The 13,668-nt window shown below is 35.7% G+C and overlaps 1 protein-coding gene across 1 annotated transcript; it reads right to left on the bottom strand.

Annotated features, from left to right (window-relative positions):
* Positions 1–1,648: 1,648 nt before the first annotated feature.
* top3a (DNA topoisomerase III alpha) lies at positions 1,649–13,339 on the bottom strand. Its single transcript, XM_007247830.4, has 19 exons — positions 12,725–13,339; positions 12,209–12,268; positions 11,454–11,527; positions 11,238–11,313; positions 11,031–11,139; positions 10,789–10,932; positions 10,149–10,319; positions 9,898–10,001; positions 9,658–9,732; positions 9,071–9,153; positions 8,738–8,945; positions 7,875–8,060; positions 7,645–7,774; positions 6,548–6,661; positions 6,273–6,438; positions 5,427–5,573; positions 4,531–4,653; positions 3,284–4,026; positions 1,649–2,069 (listed from the first exon to the last, which is right to left on the bottom strand). Exons 1-19 carry the CDS (start codon positions 12,896–12,898, stop codon positions 1,906–1,908), a joined length of 3,051 nt encoding a protein of 1,016 aa, XP_007247892.3. The 5' UTR covers positions 12,899–13,339; the 3' UTR covers positions 1,649–1,905.
* Between the last annotated feature and the right edge of the window lie 329 nt (positions 13,340–13,668).

Here is a 13,668-nt window from a genome sequence, read left to right on the forward strand (position 1 = left end):
CTTATCTAGGAATGTGAGATTAAAATCACATTCCTACTTGCAAAATATTTTATTCACAAACAATAAATTTCAGACGCAAAACAGAGCTTTCTTGTCTGTTTAACTGAGTTTAATTCACTTCTCCAATCTTTAAGTAAAAAAAACGTAAGTACTTCTGATATTATGATTTTCTTTATAATGATGATCTATCATATATTATACCGCAGATAGTTCTGACCCTGCAATGTGATTGGCTGAGAGATGTTCTATGAGTGCCGTTATCAGCTGGCAATGCACTGTAACCAAAGCTCTTTATGTAATATTACTCCACAACATACAGGTAACCTAGCAACAATGCAGCGCTTACAAGCCAAACAGCAAAGCTACAAACAGAGCAGCAATGGAACTTTTGTAAATTTATAAACTTTTGCAGTGTTTATAACCAAACAGATCATATTTTCTCTTCCTTTTTAAAGTGGCAGTCTGTATTATTATGTTTCTATACTGAAAGCAGAAGCATTTCTGAGTGGAGAAGGAACACAATATTGTGTTTAATGGCAACATGACCAGTGTGCTGGAATGTCCGTCCCTGTCAGCTTGCTTTTTGCGGGAGTTCTTCTGGCCACATCACCCGTCTTTACCTACTTACTGCACATGTACAGCCTCTGAAAGAGGATCCGGCTCTGTTTTACTGAACGCAAGCAGCTGGTGGAGCAATGGAGACTCCAGAAGAGGAAACTCAGAGCTCAGGACCTCATTCACCCATAGTAAAAGTAAAGTGTGTAGGTGAAGGAAAGTTTCTGACTGAGCGCTCTCTCTCTGACTGAACATAACCTGGAATCGGATTCATCCGCTCTGGAAGGAGACCGCATAACACCCTTCCAGTTGAAAATGATTTTTCTGCATACTCAGTGCAATTATCCACTTTTTACCAGAGTGGGCCCTAAATCCTGAAATGTACGAACATCAGCTTTAATTCAAAACTTTTAATAAACAGCGATAATAAAACTGTGAAGCATGCTAGGCTTGTCCCCAAAGGTTTATTATTGCTGATGACAACTATTATGCAATTTGACACATCTCTATTTTCATTTTACAGAACTCTTGGAGACAAAACAATTGGTCACTTCCTTATACATTTTGTATTTGAAAAGTTTTCCCAGTTTCACTCCAAAAAGCAATTATTATGTAAGATAAAAAAAAATTAAAATAAAGAATAATAGTTTTATTAATATATATCAAGATAAAACAAACACATAAACAACTAAAAAGTAGAAGCAAGATGAAACCCTGAGTGTAAGTGCATAAGGCAATTTTCCTGTAGCAGATTGGACGAGTGCATACTTCGTTTTTCTATTTATCGTGTATAATGATGAGTGTGTAATTGTAGATTTTCTTGTATATATTCTTGCACTTTTTGTATTACTGTACTGTATTGTGTACCTGCTTACTTTCCTTCACAATCAAACAATTGATCGATAAATAAATGAATAAAAGAATAAATAAAGACCTTTTTTTGGAAAATTAACAATAAAAAAAATATATAAAAAAAATAAAATTACATTACCCAGTGAAATGGTATTGTTTTTAAATTTGGAAGTAAACTCTTTTTCTCTCCCCTCTCTGTTATTAAAATAAAAGTCAATAGAATGAACACAGTGATTCTGGGGCTGTTTTACACCTTTAATATATCAATATGTTTGAAATTATCCCAGTTTGGTTCAGGTTGGTAAATCTGGTTAAAAACACAAAACGAACATGCGGTTAACCATTTTTTTTCTATTTACATTTACTGTAATAAAATAATTCCGTTATACAATTGATGACAGCAATTACTTTGTAAATTTTATATTTTATTCTGTAAAAGTTTTAAAACAAAGATAAATTTACAAACATTAGTGACTCAGTGGACAGACTGCTTCTGTCTCACCGGCCCTGTGGACAGGTGGTCCGTGTGTGGCCTGGCTGATGACAAATTCCACAAGTCCTCGGCCTTTTGGCAGCAGGAGCTTTACTTGAAGAAACTCCAGTCTTCTTACTGCCATTCCACGTACTGTTGTCTCCTCCACCTGTTGTGCTTCTTACAGCAGCTAAGAAAAATTAAAAATACATTAAATATGGAACAGTATGTAAATGCAGTTTAATCACTGTGTTACTGTGTGTTCCTCACTGGAAGTTTTCAGTACTATAAATATGGACCAAAGTCTGAATCAAGATTGTCCTGGTTATCAAATTGTAACATTTTGGTTAGGTTAGTTTTGCTTTCACACTGCAGTTTAATAAGCACACTTATGGACATTCTTCCGTCATCCCCTATGCAGGCTGGGTACACTTATACTTGACACTCTTCAGTATGTAGGAGTAAAACTGCAGTTGACTTTAAGGTGTTGTGCCAAATTGTACCTCCCTCCCTGGAATGAAAAAAACAGTTTACCCTCCGATTCCTTTTTTAATTCTGCTTATAAATTAGGTTTAATATATATTTACAGTAGATACAGATATCGCCAGGGTAATTTCAGAATGAGATTTCAGACTTTTTCTTCTTCTATTGTTTAATGCATGTCAATAGCCAACAACTTCTTGTAATTGGTCCAAAAAAATAAAACTATCCAAAATATTGTTTTCTTACTGACAAATCCAGACAAATTTTGGTCAATTGTGGTTTGTGGCTTCAAAGAACCAAAATTAGATCTGACCAAAAGAGAGGCCTCAGTCCGATTCAATTTAACCATGTTTTAATTGATCTGCAGCGCAAAATAACTTTTCTAGGTTATTTAGATGTTTGGACCAATTACACAAATTTGAGGAAGGCTATTGAGCAATAGATCAGGAAAAATCAGTTTAGTGTGCAACAGGCTGCACAGGTGACTCCTTCATCTAACTTATATTATCCCTTAATTATAAACAGAAAAAAGGAAACTGAGGGTTACTTTTTTACGGTTATTCTGATGAGTGAAGTGTATGTGCTTGAAGGGGACCGATTTTGGCTGGGAGGCAGAATTATAATAGACAGCATTACTTACTGAATGGACAGCATTATAACTGTTAAGTATAAATAAATGCAGCACAGGTAAGTGGGGATAACAGGATGTAGCAAAGTTTTTATCGTGCTTATTAGTGCTGCAGTGTGAAACCAAAACTAACTGGACTAAACTAATATAAAATAATAAACATATATCAAAGACTTACAGGTGTGAGAACACCCTTAAGTTGCATCAGAATAGGTTTTTAGAATTGATTTTAGTGAACATTAACAATATTATGCTGTACACATGAATATCTCCTTGTCATTTAATCCTAGTACCTGGAGGCACGTTTTCATCCGCCCATTGAAAGAAGCCACACTGCTGATCCCGTGGTTTCCCGCAGGTATGGAACGCTCTTCCCTTGTTTGGCCCATCTTTCATGACGGTTCTTTGGACAGCAGGTTCGTTACAGTTACACATCGCCTCTCCTCCTGTATCTCCTGCTGCTCCTCTGCTGCCATGCCTCTCCTGAGGCCCATTTCCAAATCCAACAGAAGGTCTTGAAGGTTGAAAACTTTGACCAGCTGGTCCTCTGCTCCCTGCTGACCCGTGCTGCTCAGCCGACTCATCCGCCCACAGGAAGAACTTACAGTTCCCCGTATTGCACTTGTAGAACTGACGGCCTTGGTTGGGACCCTCTTTCCGAACTGTGAGGAGAAGCGCGTCCACTCCACAGTTACACACCACAGCATTGCTCTGGTCAGAAGACGGCAGCTGCATGGGCCTTGACTGTGCGGGATTGGTCAGTGGGGGTCTGCTACTGTCTGCGCTGGGTCTGGGAGGTGGAGGTCTGTTCTCAGACCTGGACTGAAGTGCTGTATTATTGTTTCTAGGTGCATTTGGTTGACGTGAAGCTGTACGTTGAATAACTTGAATGCCAGAATCTCCTCCACTGCCGCCTCCACGGAGATACTTCAGATTCAAAACCTCTCTTAGGGTCTCATCACAGCCACCGATGCAGCCGACAAACTCGAGATCCATCCCTGGAGGAAGACTTCCCCTCTTGAACTTGAACTTCAGCCTGGAAAATATTTTAAAAAGCCACTTTGGGTGATTTCACCTTATTTTTATTTGGGAGAATCATAAAAAAGTAAGTATTTTACACTATGAGTGTGCAATTTCATATTGTACCAATATTATTGTTTTTTCTTTATATTTGCGATAACAATGATATTTTGTCTTAAAAGCAGTCTCTATTTTCTTTGCATGCACAAAATATACTGTTACTAATACACTTTAGTAATGTATTAATTTTTTACTAACATTATTATTATTAATATTATGTTACATAATTTATTTTTACACTATTAATATTTTATACAAAATAATTCTTGCTAAGTTGCTACTGTTTACTTTGGTTTCTACTGAGTGTTTCAAATGTTTGTGTGTAAATGACACTTTACATTAAGAAACACTATCATTAAATTTTGTTGCTGCAGTATACTGTAGAAATGTAGTGTTTTTTCACATCGCAAAAGTGTTCAAATATCATGATATTATTTTAGACACTAGTCATGTTTCTTACATGTGGACAGGATGTGGGCGACACGTTGGACAGACGCTGTCATCTCTGCTGACCTCCAGCACTGTATCTGGAAACCACACTGCTGCCTTACAGGCTGGGTAGCCCAGACACGACAGAAACTTCCTGCAGAGAGTCGGTGAAAGAGTGTGATGACAAAGGAAATAGCATACAGAGCAAAAAAGAGAACAACCACCTCAGCAGAATTTCAACTTCACATCTTCCTACAAAGTGCTAACACTCACTATTAACATGCTTCAGAGATTACACCATACGCCAAGCAGTGGCTGCAATTCAGTGTTCTTTAAAATGAGCTTAAGTAGCATGCTTCAAACTATGCAGGGATAACTTTCACTTTGTTGACAAATTCTAAGTAGGGCTGTGTGATCTGACCAAAAATCCACATTGTGATAACGGTATAGGTCATGACAAAGCCCTTTTTTATCAACTTTTTTTTTTTTAAATCAGCTAACCACACAAAACACTTATTACATACTGAATTACGCTCAGCAAATAAAAGTATGTTTTCATATTTTATTATATTTCTCATTTTATACTTTTCACTTTTACTTTTCAACTTAAATGAAATTGCGCACCGAACTTCCACAGACCAGTATGGAGCTTTGGCGCATCACCCAGGCAACAAAAAGGCTGTTGTATTTTGCAACAATATAGACAATAGAGCGCAACACTAAACAAAAGACATTTTTCTGTCTTCAATACCAATTCTTTTGTCCTGTCGCACAGCCCTAGTTCTGAGGAATTCATAAATAATAAAATATTCTCAAAAATGTAATAACTAAACCTATAACCCAGGGGCAAATTACTTTATGTGGATGTCAGATTCAGCGTTTTATAATGATTGATACTGATATGCGTTACCTTTAATATATACATACCCTGTGCTGTCCTTCCTCTTTCTTAAAACCATGTCCCGGTTGCACTGCGGACACTTCCGTACTGGAAGAGGCATCTCTAATTCTTGTTCCTCCTGCTCGGTATACTCCTGGGCCTGGCCCAAATAATTGGACAGTGCTTCATCCAATCTGAGGACAGTATAACCATGACTTGTTAGTATGATCCCAGTAGCACAGTGTGGTTACAGTTTAGTTAAGCAATGGTTACAATAATAAAGCAAAGACTACATTAAACAGACACAAGTATAAAACAAGTAACAAATTAGATATTAGATATCAGGAAAGATAAAATAAAACATAAATAAAACATAAAAAAACTACTACTACTGCTGTTACTTCTATTAATGATACTACAGGTACTACTACTAATTAGAATATAATAATAATATAATAGATAAAACTACTTAAAAACCTAAAAAGTGATTGGAACATCACATACCGGCTGAGTAGAGAACGTTAATCCTTAATGCAATATCACAATTAATTAAACATTTGCCTCAATTACAATTAATAAACATTTAATTGTTGGTAACATATACAAATAAATAAATAATAATAATTTGTATTATTATTATTATTATTATCATTATTATTATTAATCATAATAATAAAACCACTACCAACTTATGATATTGGTTATGTTTATTATGTAATATTACGTTACATACAGGTTTTGAATATCAGCTTTTAATGAATTGCACCAGAGAGAGTATCCTGTAGTAAATGTTACCTTACTGCTGCACTGTAACTAATAGCAGAAACTTCCAGTTTAGTAAAAAGTCTAGAAACCTAGAGGGTGACCCAATCATTAGAAAAAAAAAATCTTACTTTTTTGCCTTCCTGGCAGACTCTATAAAAACAGCCTTGTATTTTGCTACATGATGTCTGAGGACCGATGCCTTGTCCTTTCGCCCTTCAGACACGAGCTTCAGGTCAGCCTCCAGTTCTGCCCTCAGGTCCGGTTTAGACATTTCATAGCCCATAGAATTATAACCTGAAACCCAAACAAACCAAAACCCAATACAATCAACACAAATTCAACACAGGAAATGTTACCAGTGGCCTCACATTTGATTCTGTGCCTCTCAGAACACTGGCCTTACCCTCAACCAGGCCCATCCCGAGCTCTCCAGGGAGGAACCTCTGATCTGCTGTTAGACCCACATACATGCGGCTCTTGATAGTTTCGATGTGCTCTGCGTGTGTGGCATCAGTGCCTGCAGAAATATTTAAATAATGAGACCTATAAAACACAATAAATATAACACAACATATAACAACAAAAAACCCAGCAGTGCTGCTGTGTGTACCAGCACAATAAACACTAACACACTAATCACCACCATGCCAATCAGTGTGACTGTAGTGCTGAGAATAATGACCCAGCACCCAAATAATAATAGCTGCTCTGTGGTGTTTTTCTCTCCTGTGGGGTTCTGAACAATGAAGAACAGTGAAAGGAGGACAATAAAGTAAACAGAGAAAAAAGGAGGACAGTGTGTTATTATAAATCTACTTTTTGGCTGTCTGGAATTATACTCTGAAATAGGGTTTACTGTTTTAGCAAAAGGAAAATTCACACTTTTCTTATGTCCCATTATATATCTACTAGAGACAGATTATATCTGTCCAGTAATATTCATTCTACTTTAATCCTGGATATATGGAGATATTTGGAGAGCATTATTAGTATCATGACATTCTGGATAATTGACTTCAGTTACAAATCTGATAAAAATTCCTGTATTTTTTTTAAAATCTCAGTTAGGGGTGTGCCACATCATATCGTATGCAATAATAAAATGTAATTTTCTTTTCGTTGCAGTAGTGTATTCTTGAAATTTTTATATTGACTGTTTTGTAATATCGCCAAGAGTATTGTATATGTATATGGTAAACGGACCTGAAAAAATGGCTAATGTGCTTAGAAACAAGTAAAGGTCGTAATGTTACCCTTGATCTGTTCATCTACCAGAGAATGATCATCTGATAATCTGTCCAATATAATTTATTTTAATTCAATATTGGACAAACAGAGTGCATTTTTAATATAATACCATCTTGGATCATTGATTTTAGTGACTTCTGGAAAAAAAAAAAACTTGTAGTTTTAATGTCACATTATATATCACACAATATAAAAGTATTGCAATGTCATTTTTTCCAAATATCATGCTGCAGTATATTTTACTTAGCATACCAATGCCATGCTTCTCCATTAGAGCGATCAAGTCAGCTTCCGTCAGAAGTTGAGGTGGGCTGGTCTGTCCTTCCACCATCTCAATGGCTGAAGGCTGGAACGTTGTGTTGGCCGTATATAATGGAATAACCTACACAAAAATAAACACATATTTCTGGTAAAGTCAGATCAAGGAAGTCATTTTCTGCACTACATTAATTATCACTAAAAGTTAAGAACAGCAACAGCACCTTGTTGAACCACTTTTCATATGGGTAAACATCCAAATAGTTCCTGGCGATGATCGTGAGCCCACTGGCAGAGAACTTCTCCTCAGCGATGTCGATGTCCACGATCACCTCCTGGCCCTGTGCATCTTTAGAGCAACAGGCCAAGAAGTGACGGACAATAAACTCGTACAGACGCTTCTCGTTTCCCTGTACAGATTGAAGCAAATGAAGAAGATGAGATTAGACAGTAAATTAAAATTTCTTTGCAAAAATGTTTGGTTTCATTTGGTTCCATTTGGGCTAAATTCAGACATTCATGCTGGGTCAAAACTCAAAAAAAAAATTGTTTTGTCATATTTGATGCAGGTGTGTTATCTGTATGCATTAAAATCTGATACATGTCCAGTCAAGTCAATGTGAGATAAGCATAGGGATTTTGTGCAACTTTAACATAAGTGAGCAGAAAAAAAAACAACAGTGAGGGAGGTTTCAAAAGGAGTCTCTATTGAAATAAAATTTAAAAGCACATATCACAAACACTGATGTTTCCAATTAAATAAATCAACACAGCCATATGTGGACACTGCTGCAGTGTAAAAAAAAAACACACACACCAAACACAGACCAAAAAAAAAGGGCATAGTCGACTAGCTTGAAAGCATGATCTGTGATAAGCCCAACTGCTGTTAACAGCTATTAACAGCTCCTGTGATCCTGGTGAAGATGAATCCGAAACTTCACATGAAGCATTGTATTTTGTTACGTGTATATATATATATATATATATATATATATATATATATATATATATATATATATATATATATATATATATATATATATATAAGTGTTTAGTATGCTGTGTTTGTAAAGCTGAAGCTCACCTGTAGACTATTAGTGTATTTGGTGGGGTGAATGGGAGGATGGGCCTGGTCCGATTTGTTTCCATTTCGAGGTGTGGGCCCACCGCTCTCCAAAATGCCTTGTGCAAATGGCCCCCAGTTGCTGTCTTGAGTCTGTTGCTCAACCAGCGGAACCAAGTTCAGGTTCGTGGGAAACATGTTGGTCTCAGTACGAGGATAACTGATAAACCTGAAACCAAAACAGAAATATTGTTTTCCACCATCATCAGAACACTGATTCATGACATTAAAATAATTGTTCCATGTTTCTTCAGATACTAAAACTATAATTAACTTGTAATCAATGATGTGTACCCTTGAGTGTAGAGTTTTTCAGCTATCTTCATTGTCTCTTTGGCGCTTATCTTCAATTTCCTTGAGGCTAGCTTCTCAAGTTCCTGTGAAAGAAAACAAGAGATGAAAAATGAGCAATGATATCTGCGTCATAGTAATAGATTGTTATCTTTGCATGTTCCTGTAACTATCTGTAACTCCTCTGAAAAATAACTATTCAAAGACAGAGTAATGTACAGCAATGTAAGATCTTGGAAGAAACGAAGAAAAATAAGTACAGATCTGTGAACTGAATATGTGTCAAGAACTTGATAATTGATCAATTGTCTGGCTTGGAAACTAATAATTAAAATACATATAATTTATTAGTACAGTGATAACAGAATACTGCATGTACCTTTTGGCTGGTTAAATGGTACAAATCTGTACTTCCTGTTGTTAGGAAAGACTTTGTACTTCAGAGAACAAACCTTCTAAAACCAATATTATACCTTTAGAGTTCAACAATGAAAAGTGTACCTTTGAGTACAAGAAAGTACTTATTTCATACCTCTGTTTTTTAGTGTGTAGGTGGATTTTACATTTATAGAATCATATGGATTACTTACCACAGTGTCAAGAGGTAATGGCCTCCATTTGCTTTTAGGTTTACTTGTTACAGAAAGCACTGTTGCCAGGGGTTCCTGATAAAACACAAGGTCACAAGTATTTAATGAGAAAAAATATGTTTATATGGGCATTAACTGTTTAATAATAGAATAAACACAAATAACATTCATACATTCAAAAGTGGTGGTGTTACATCAATTACATCAGTTTTGTTTTGATAACAAAGCAATATTACTAGCCTCCATGCACATCTGGTAGAGCACAAGACAAGCTGTGTGGTTAAACAGACGATTTCTTTTCCAGCTGAACTCCACGCACTCGTCCTCACTAGGCTCATGAACCACTAGTAAACACAATTTACACAAACATCCATTCAACATATCAGAAAGGAAAGTGCAATAAATTAATATGCTTACTATAACAATAAATGTTGCTAATATTTTAAAATCCCCTAGCATTAAGGCTTACAACTTTACAGAGAAACGCACACCTTTAATTTTAAAAAAGGTCTCAGGGATGAAGGCTTGAATTGCTTTAAATCTCTCCACCACAAAACCAAGGGTAGGAAACTGGCAGCTTCCATAGCTAATCAGCTGATTCGCAAGAGAGTCTGGAAAGATCTTCTGTAGCCGTAAAGTCTGAAACCTTGTAAATGCTGCTCCTGCAAAGTATAAAACAATATAATTCTTTAAAATTAATTATAATGAGTTTAATATTGAAAATATTGAACAGGAACATATATTACTTTATAATCACATTAGGGGATTATATATTGTATGTGGGTGATACCATTATTACTATCCTCAGACACTTATTTCACTGATATAATAAAAATAGCATAATAATGCAACCTCACATTTAAATAGACAGTTAACCTTTACATTGACATTGTAATTGAAATAAGAAATCTTTTTTAATATTATAAATAAATAAATCAGAAACAAAGTTGACATGCAAGTCAACACAGGGGATAATTCATGTTAATGGGCTCTTTTCACGTAATTAGGCACAATTTGCAATACTAAAGTTAGCTCAATTTTTGAGGTTATGTTCATATAACATTTCTTGTACAATTAATCAATAATGTAATTATTATGACAGGCCTTCTGTATGTTGTTTCCAGCACTTACCAATTCGCAGATCAAGCTCCTGTCTAACATCCACTGCATCACTGACATTAATATCAGGCTCAGTCAGCGTCTCACAGGCTCTTCTGATGGAGTTTGGAGTAATCTCAGAAAACCGAGCACGGAACACTTGGATGTTTGCCTTCACTGAGAGAAAACAGGGTCAACATCAGCCCGTTACAATCTACATACACTATCAATATTAAAAGTAAAGCATTTATGATTATAAAAAAGATGTTAATTACCAGCCTTGCAGACATTAATGACCTCAAAGCCTATGTTTTCTCCTTCTCGATCACAGTCAGTCCAGATGATCAGAGCCTGGCACTGTCTAGCCTCTTTCTCCAAGGTCCTCTTAAGGGTAAATATATAGTTAATACCAATACAGCAATCTATAATAAGTAGAAAAACAGATAAAAAAAAAACACTTTAATATGGTCATAAAAGGCTACCTTAATTTGCACATAGTTCTCAGGGCAGTACTTTTCCACTTCTGCATCAAACAGCAAGACTGGATTACAGCTGTGCCTGAAATGCACATAACATGTGATTAGACAGGCTTATTTAACAGCTGTATTCATACACATATAAATATAGACATTTATATATAATATAAAAAATAATAATAATGATAATAATGTAAACCTACTATTTGGGTCGTCACTTACCATTTCTGAAAATGGGCTTTGAATTCAAGTGCGAGAAGATGTCCAGACACAGATGTCATATTAACAGTTACATTCTGTAGGAAAAGACCACAGATATCATGTCCAGCCAGACTGATGGAAATATCTTACGATCGATCTTTCCTGTTACCCACCACAGATAAGTTGGCCACTCTCCAGTTTATTCATTTATGCATTAGACTAGTTGCTCACTCTCCACTAATGATTACATCACAGTTTACATGAACTGTAACTAACAGGGACTTTTCTAACTGCTATAACTGCTGGTATGGCTATTTGCCTGAATAAAATAGACCTGTGTGGAGGTATAATGACTTTTGGCCCTAATTTTGACCAGCCTTTCTGTCAATTAAGCTAGGCCAAATGTCCCACCCATTCAGCTGCTGTCTAGTGATGCCTTAACACAAGGAGGGTAAAGACTGGCACACAATTCCTGGGACACTTGTGAAGCCAATCATAGCCTCTTTTGGAACTGCTGCTGATGCAGCATAGCTGAGTAGCCAACGCGTTCGGAGGAAAGTGCATCAACTCGGTGATTCATATGTTTAGATACAATGTTCAAATTATGTAGTAATCTAAAAATCAACAAAAAACTGACGTATATGTTTTTTTTATTGGACAGCGGCTATACAATAAAATTAGGTTAATTGACGTGACTTGATTTTATTTGATTTCTGGGACGATATATTGTGACAGACCTAATAAGTATAGATTAAAAAAAGAAAGAAAAAACTTACCTGTCCAAAAAGATTATATTCATACTCGTATATTTTATTGTAGACCGACAGCCCTTCTCTCTGTTAAAATAAAACACATGTTATAACTGATCTAAAAGCACAGGCAGGTAGGGCTGCAACGATATAATCAATATAATTGACAATGTCGAATATTTAAAATTGTCGACTACAAATGTTATTGTTGACTAATCATTTATTTGTAACAGTACAGCATTACACAGTTACACTAAACTTAGTCTGTGTCTCCTAAAGTGCCCAAACACAACTGATTAAATATAAACTTACTAAATATCAGTATTTTCCACATTTAAACAACATCTAGACATTTAAATCTCATGTCCAGCTGTTTCTATTGCTTTTAGAGATGGAGAACATGACAGAAATAAGCTTTGACTAATCGAGAAAAAAAAAATCAGAATAGTAACTCGACTACCAAAATAATCATCATTTGCATCCCTACAGGCAGGTCAGAATGTGCATTATTTACTGTACTGTAAGTTAATGAACTCTACTCACCCTCCTGGCTCTCCCACTGGACATGATCTCTGCAATGCCTTTAGCTGCATCATTCTTTTCAGCCACACACAGAACCTTCTTAATCTGTGTTCTCCTGATCATACTGCTGGATATAAGCCTGCAGAAGCGACTCTGAGCTGTGACTCGGTACAGAGCTGCAGTAATAATGTTCATAGCTCTGTGGACTGAGCTCCATTAAACTCGCCCATACTGACTTTCTCTAACTGTGTATATAGAGCTGAAGTAGCCTAGCCTAGCTAACCCAGCTAATACAGCCTGACTTTCACCCTCTTAACTAAACTTAACAACACTTTCCATAAAAGGACAACCCGATTAAAAAGTCCAGACAACTTTATACGCATAAAACAACGCTTAAAACAACATTAAACACGATATAAAATTGCTGATTTTGCTGCTATATAAAACTACAACCCTGCACTTTTCCAAAATAGGCGCCTATCACAAACTGTCGTAAAACTGCCGTAAAAAAACACATACGCAATTTTGCTGTGCTAAAGAACTGTACGAACAAGAAGCGAATAAATTCCACCAGGATTTAGACAGGCTATAGATAGGAAATATATATAGCTATAAATTACTTAATATTTGAGTAAGTATACGAAATAAAAACTGTTTTGTTTTTCTGTTCTGACCAGAATATTTATCAAAACTCTGTCAAAATAAAAGCCCCACCTTAAAAATGAGCTATCATATATTTTTATTCTGTGAATTAAATATTTTAAACTGGAAATTCCTTTTGAAGACACTTTATTTGACCATAAAGAGATATTTATATCAAATCTGATTATGTACATTTTATGTACATAATTATATACACCAAACATTTGTTTATACAGATCCTAATAATTATATTCACCGTTTAACAAATCTGCAACATATTAAAAATAAGACACGTTATAATTCCATCGCAATTTTAACGCTTT

This window comes from Astyanax mexicanus, chromosome 3 (assembly GCF_023375975.1).
Source record: "Astyanax mexicanus isolate ESR-SI-001 chromosome 3, AstMex3_surface, whole genome shotgun sequence".
Classification (NCBI taxonomy): domain Eukaryota; kingdom Metazoa; phylum Chordata; class Actinopteri; order Characiformes; family Acestrorhamphidae; genus Astyanax; species Astyanax mexicanus.

What these genes read in the sequence shown, in the direction of transcription:
- top3a (XM_007247830.4), bottom strand. Translation starts at nt 12,898, where the DNA reads ATGAACATTATTACTGCAGCTCTGTACCGAGTCACAGCTCAGAGTCGC. An exon ending in GGAGCTTGATCTGCGAATTG is followed by an intron (nt 10,320 to 10,788) that starts GTAAGTGCTGGA and finishes TATACTTTGCAG; the next exon opens with GAGCAGCATTTACAAGGTTT. An exon ending in GACCTTTTTTAAAATTAAAG is followed by an intron (nt 10,002 to 10,148) that starts GTGTGCGTTTCT and finishes TGTGTTTACTAG; the next exon opens with TGGTTCATGAGCCTAGTGAG.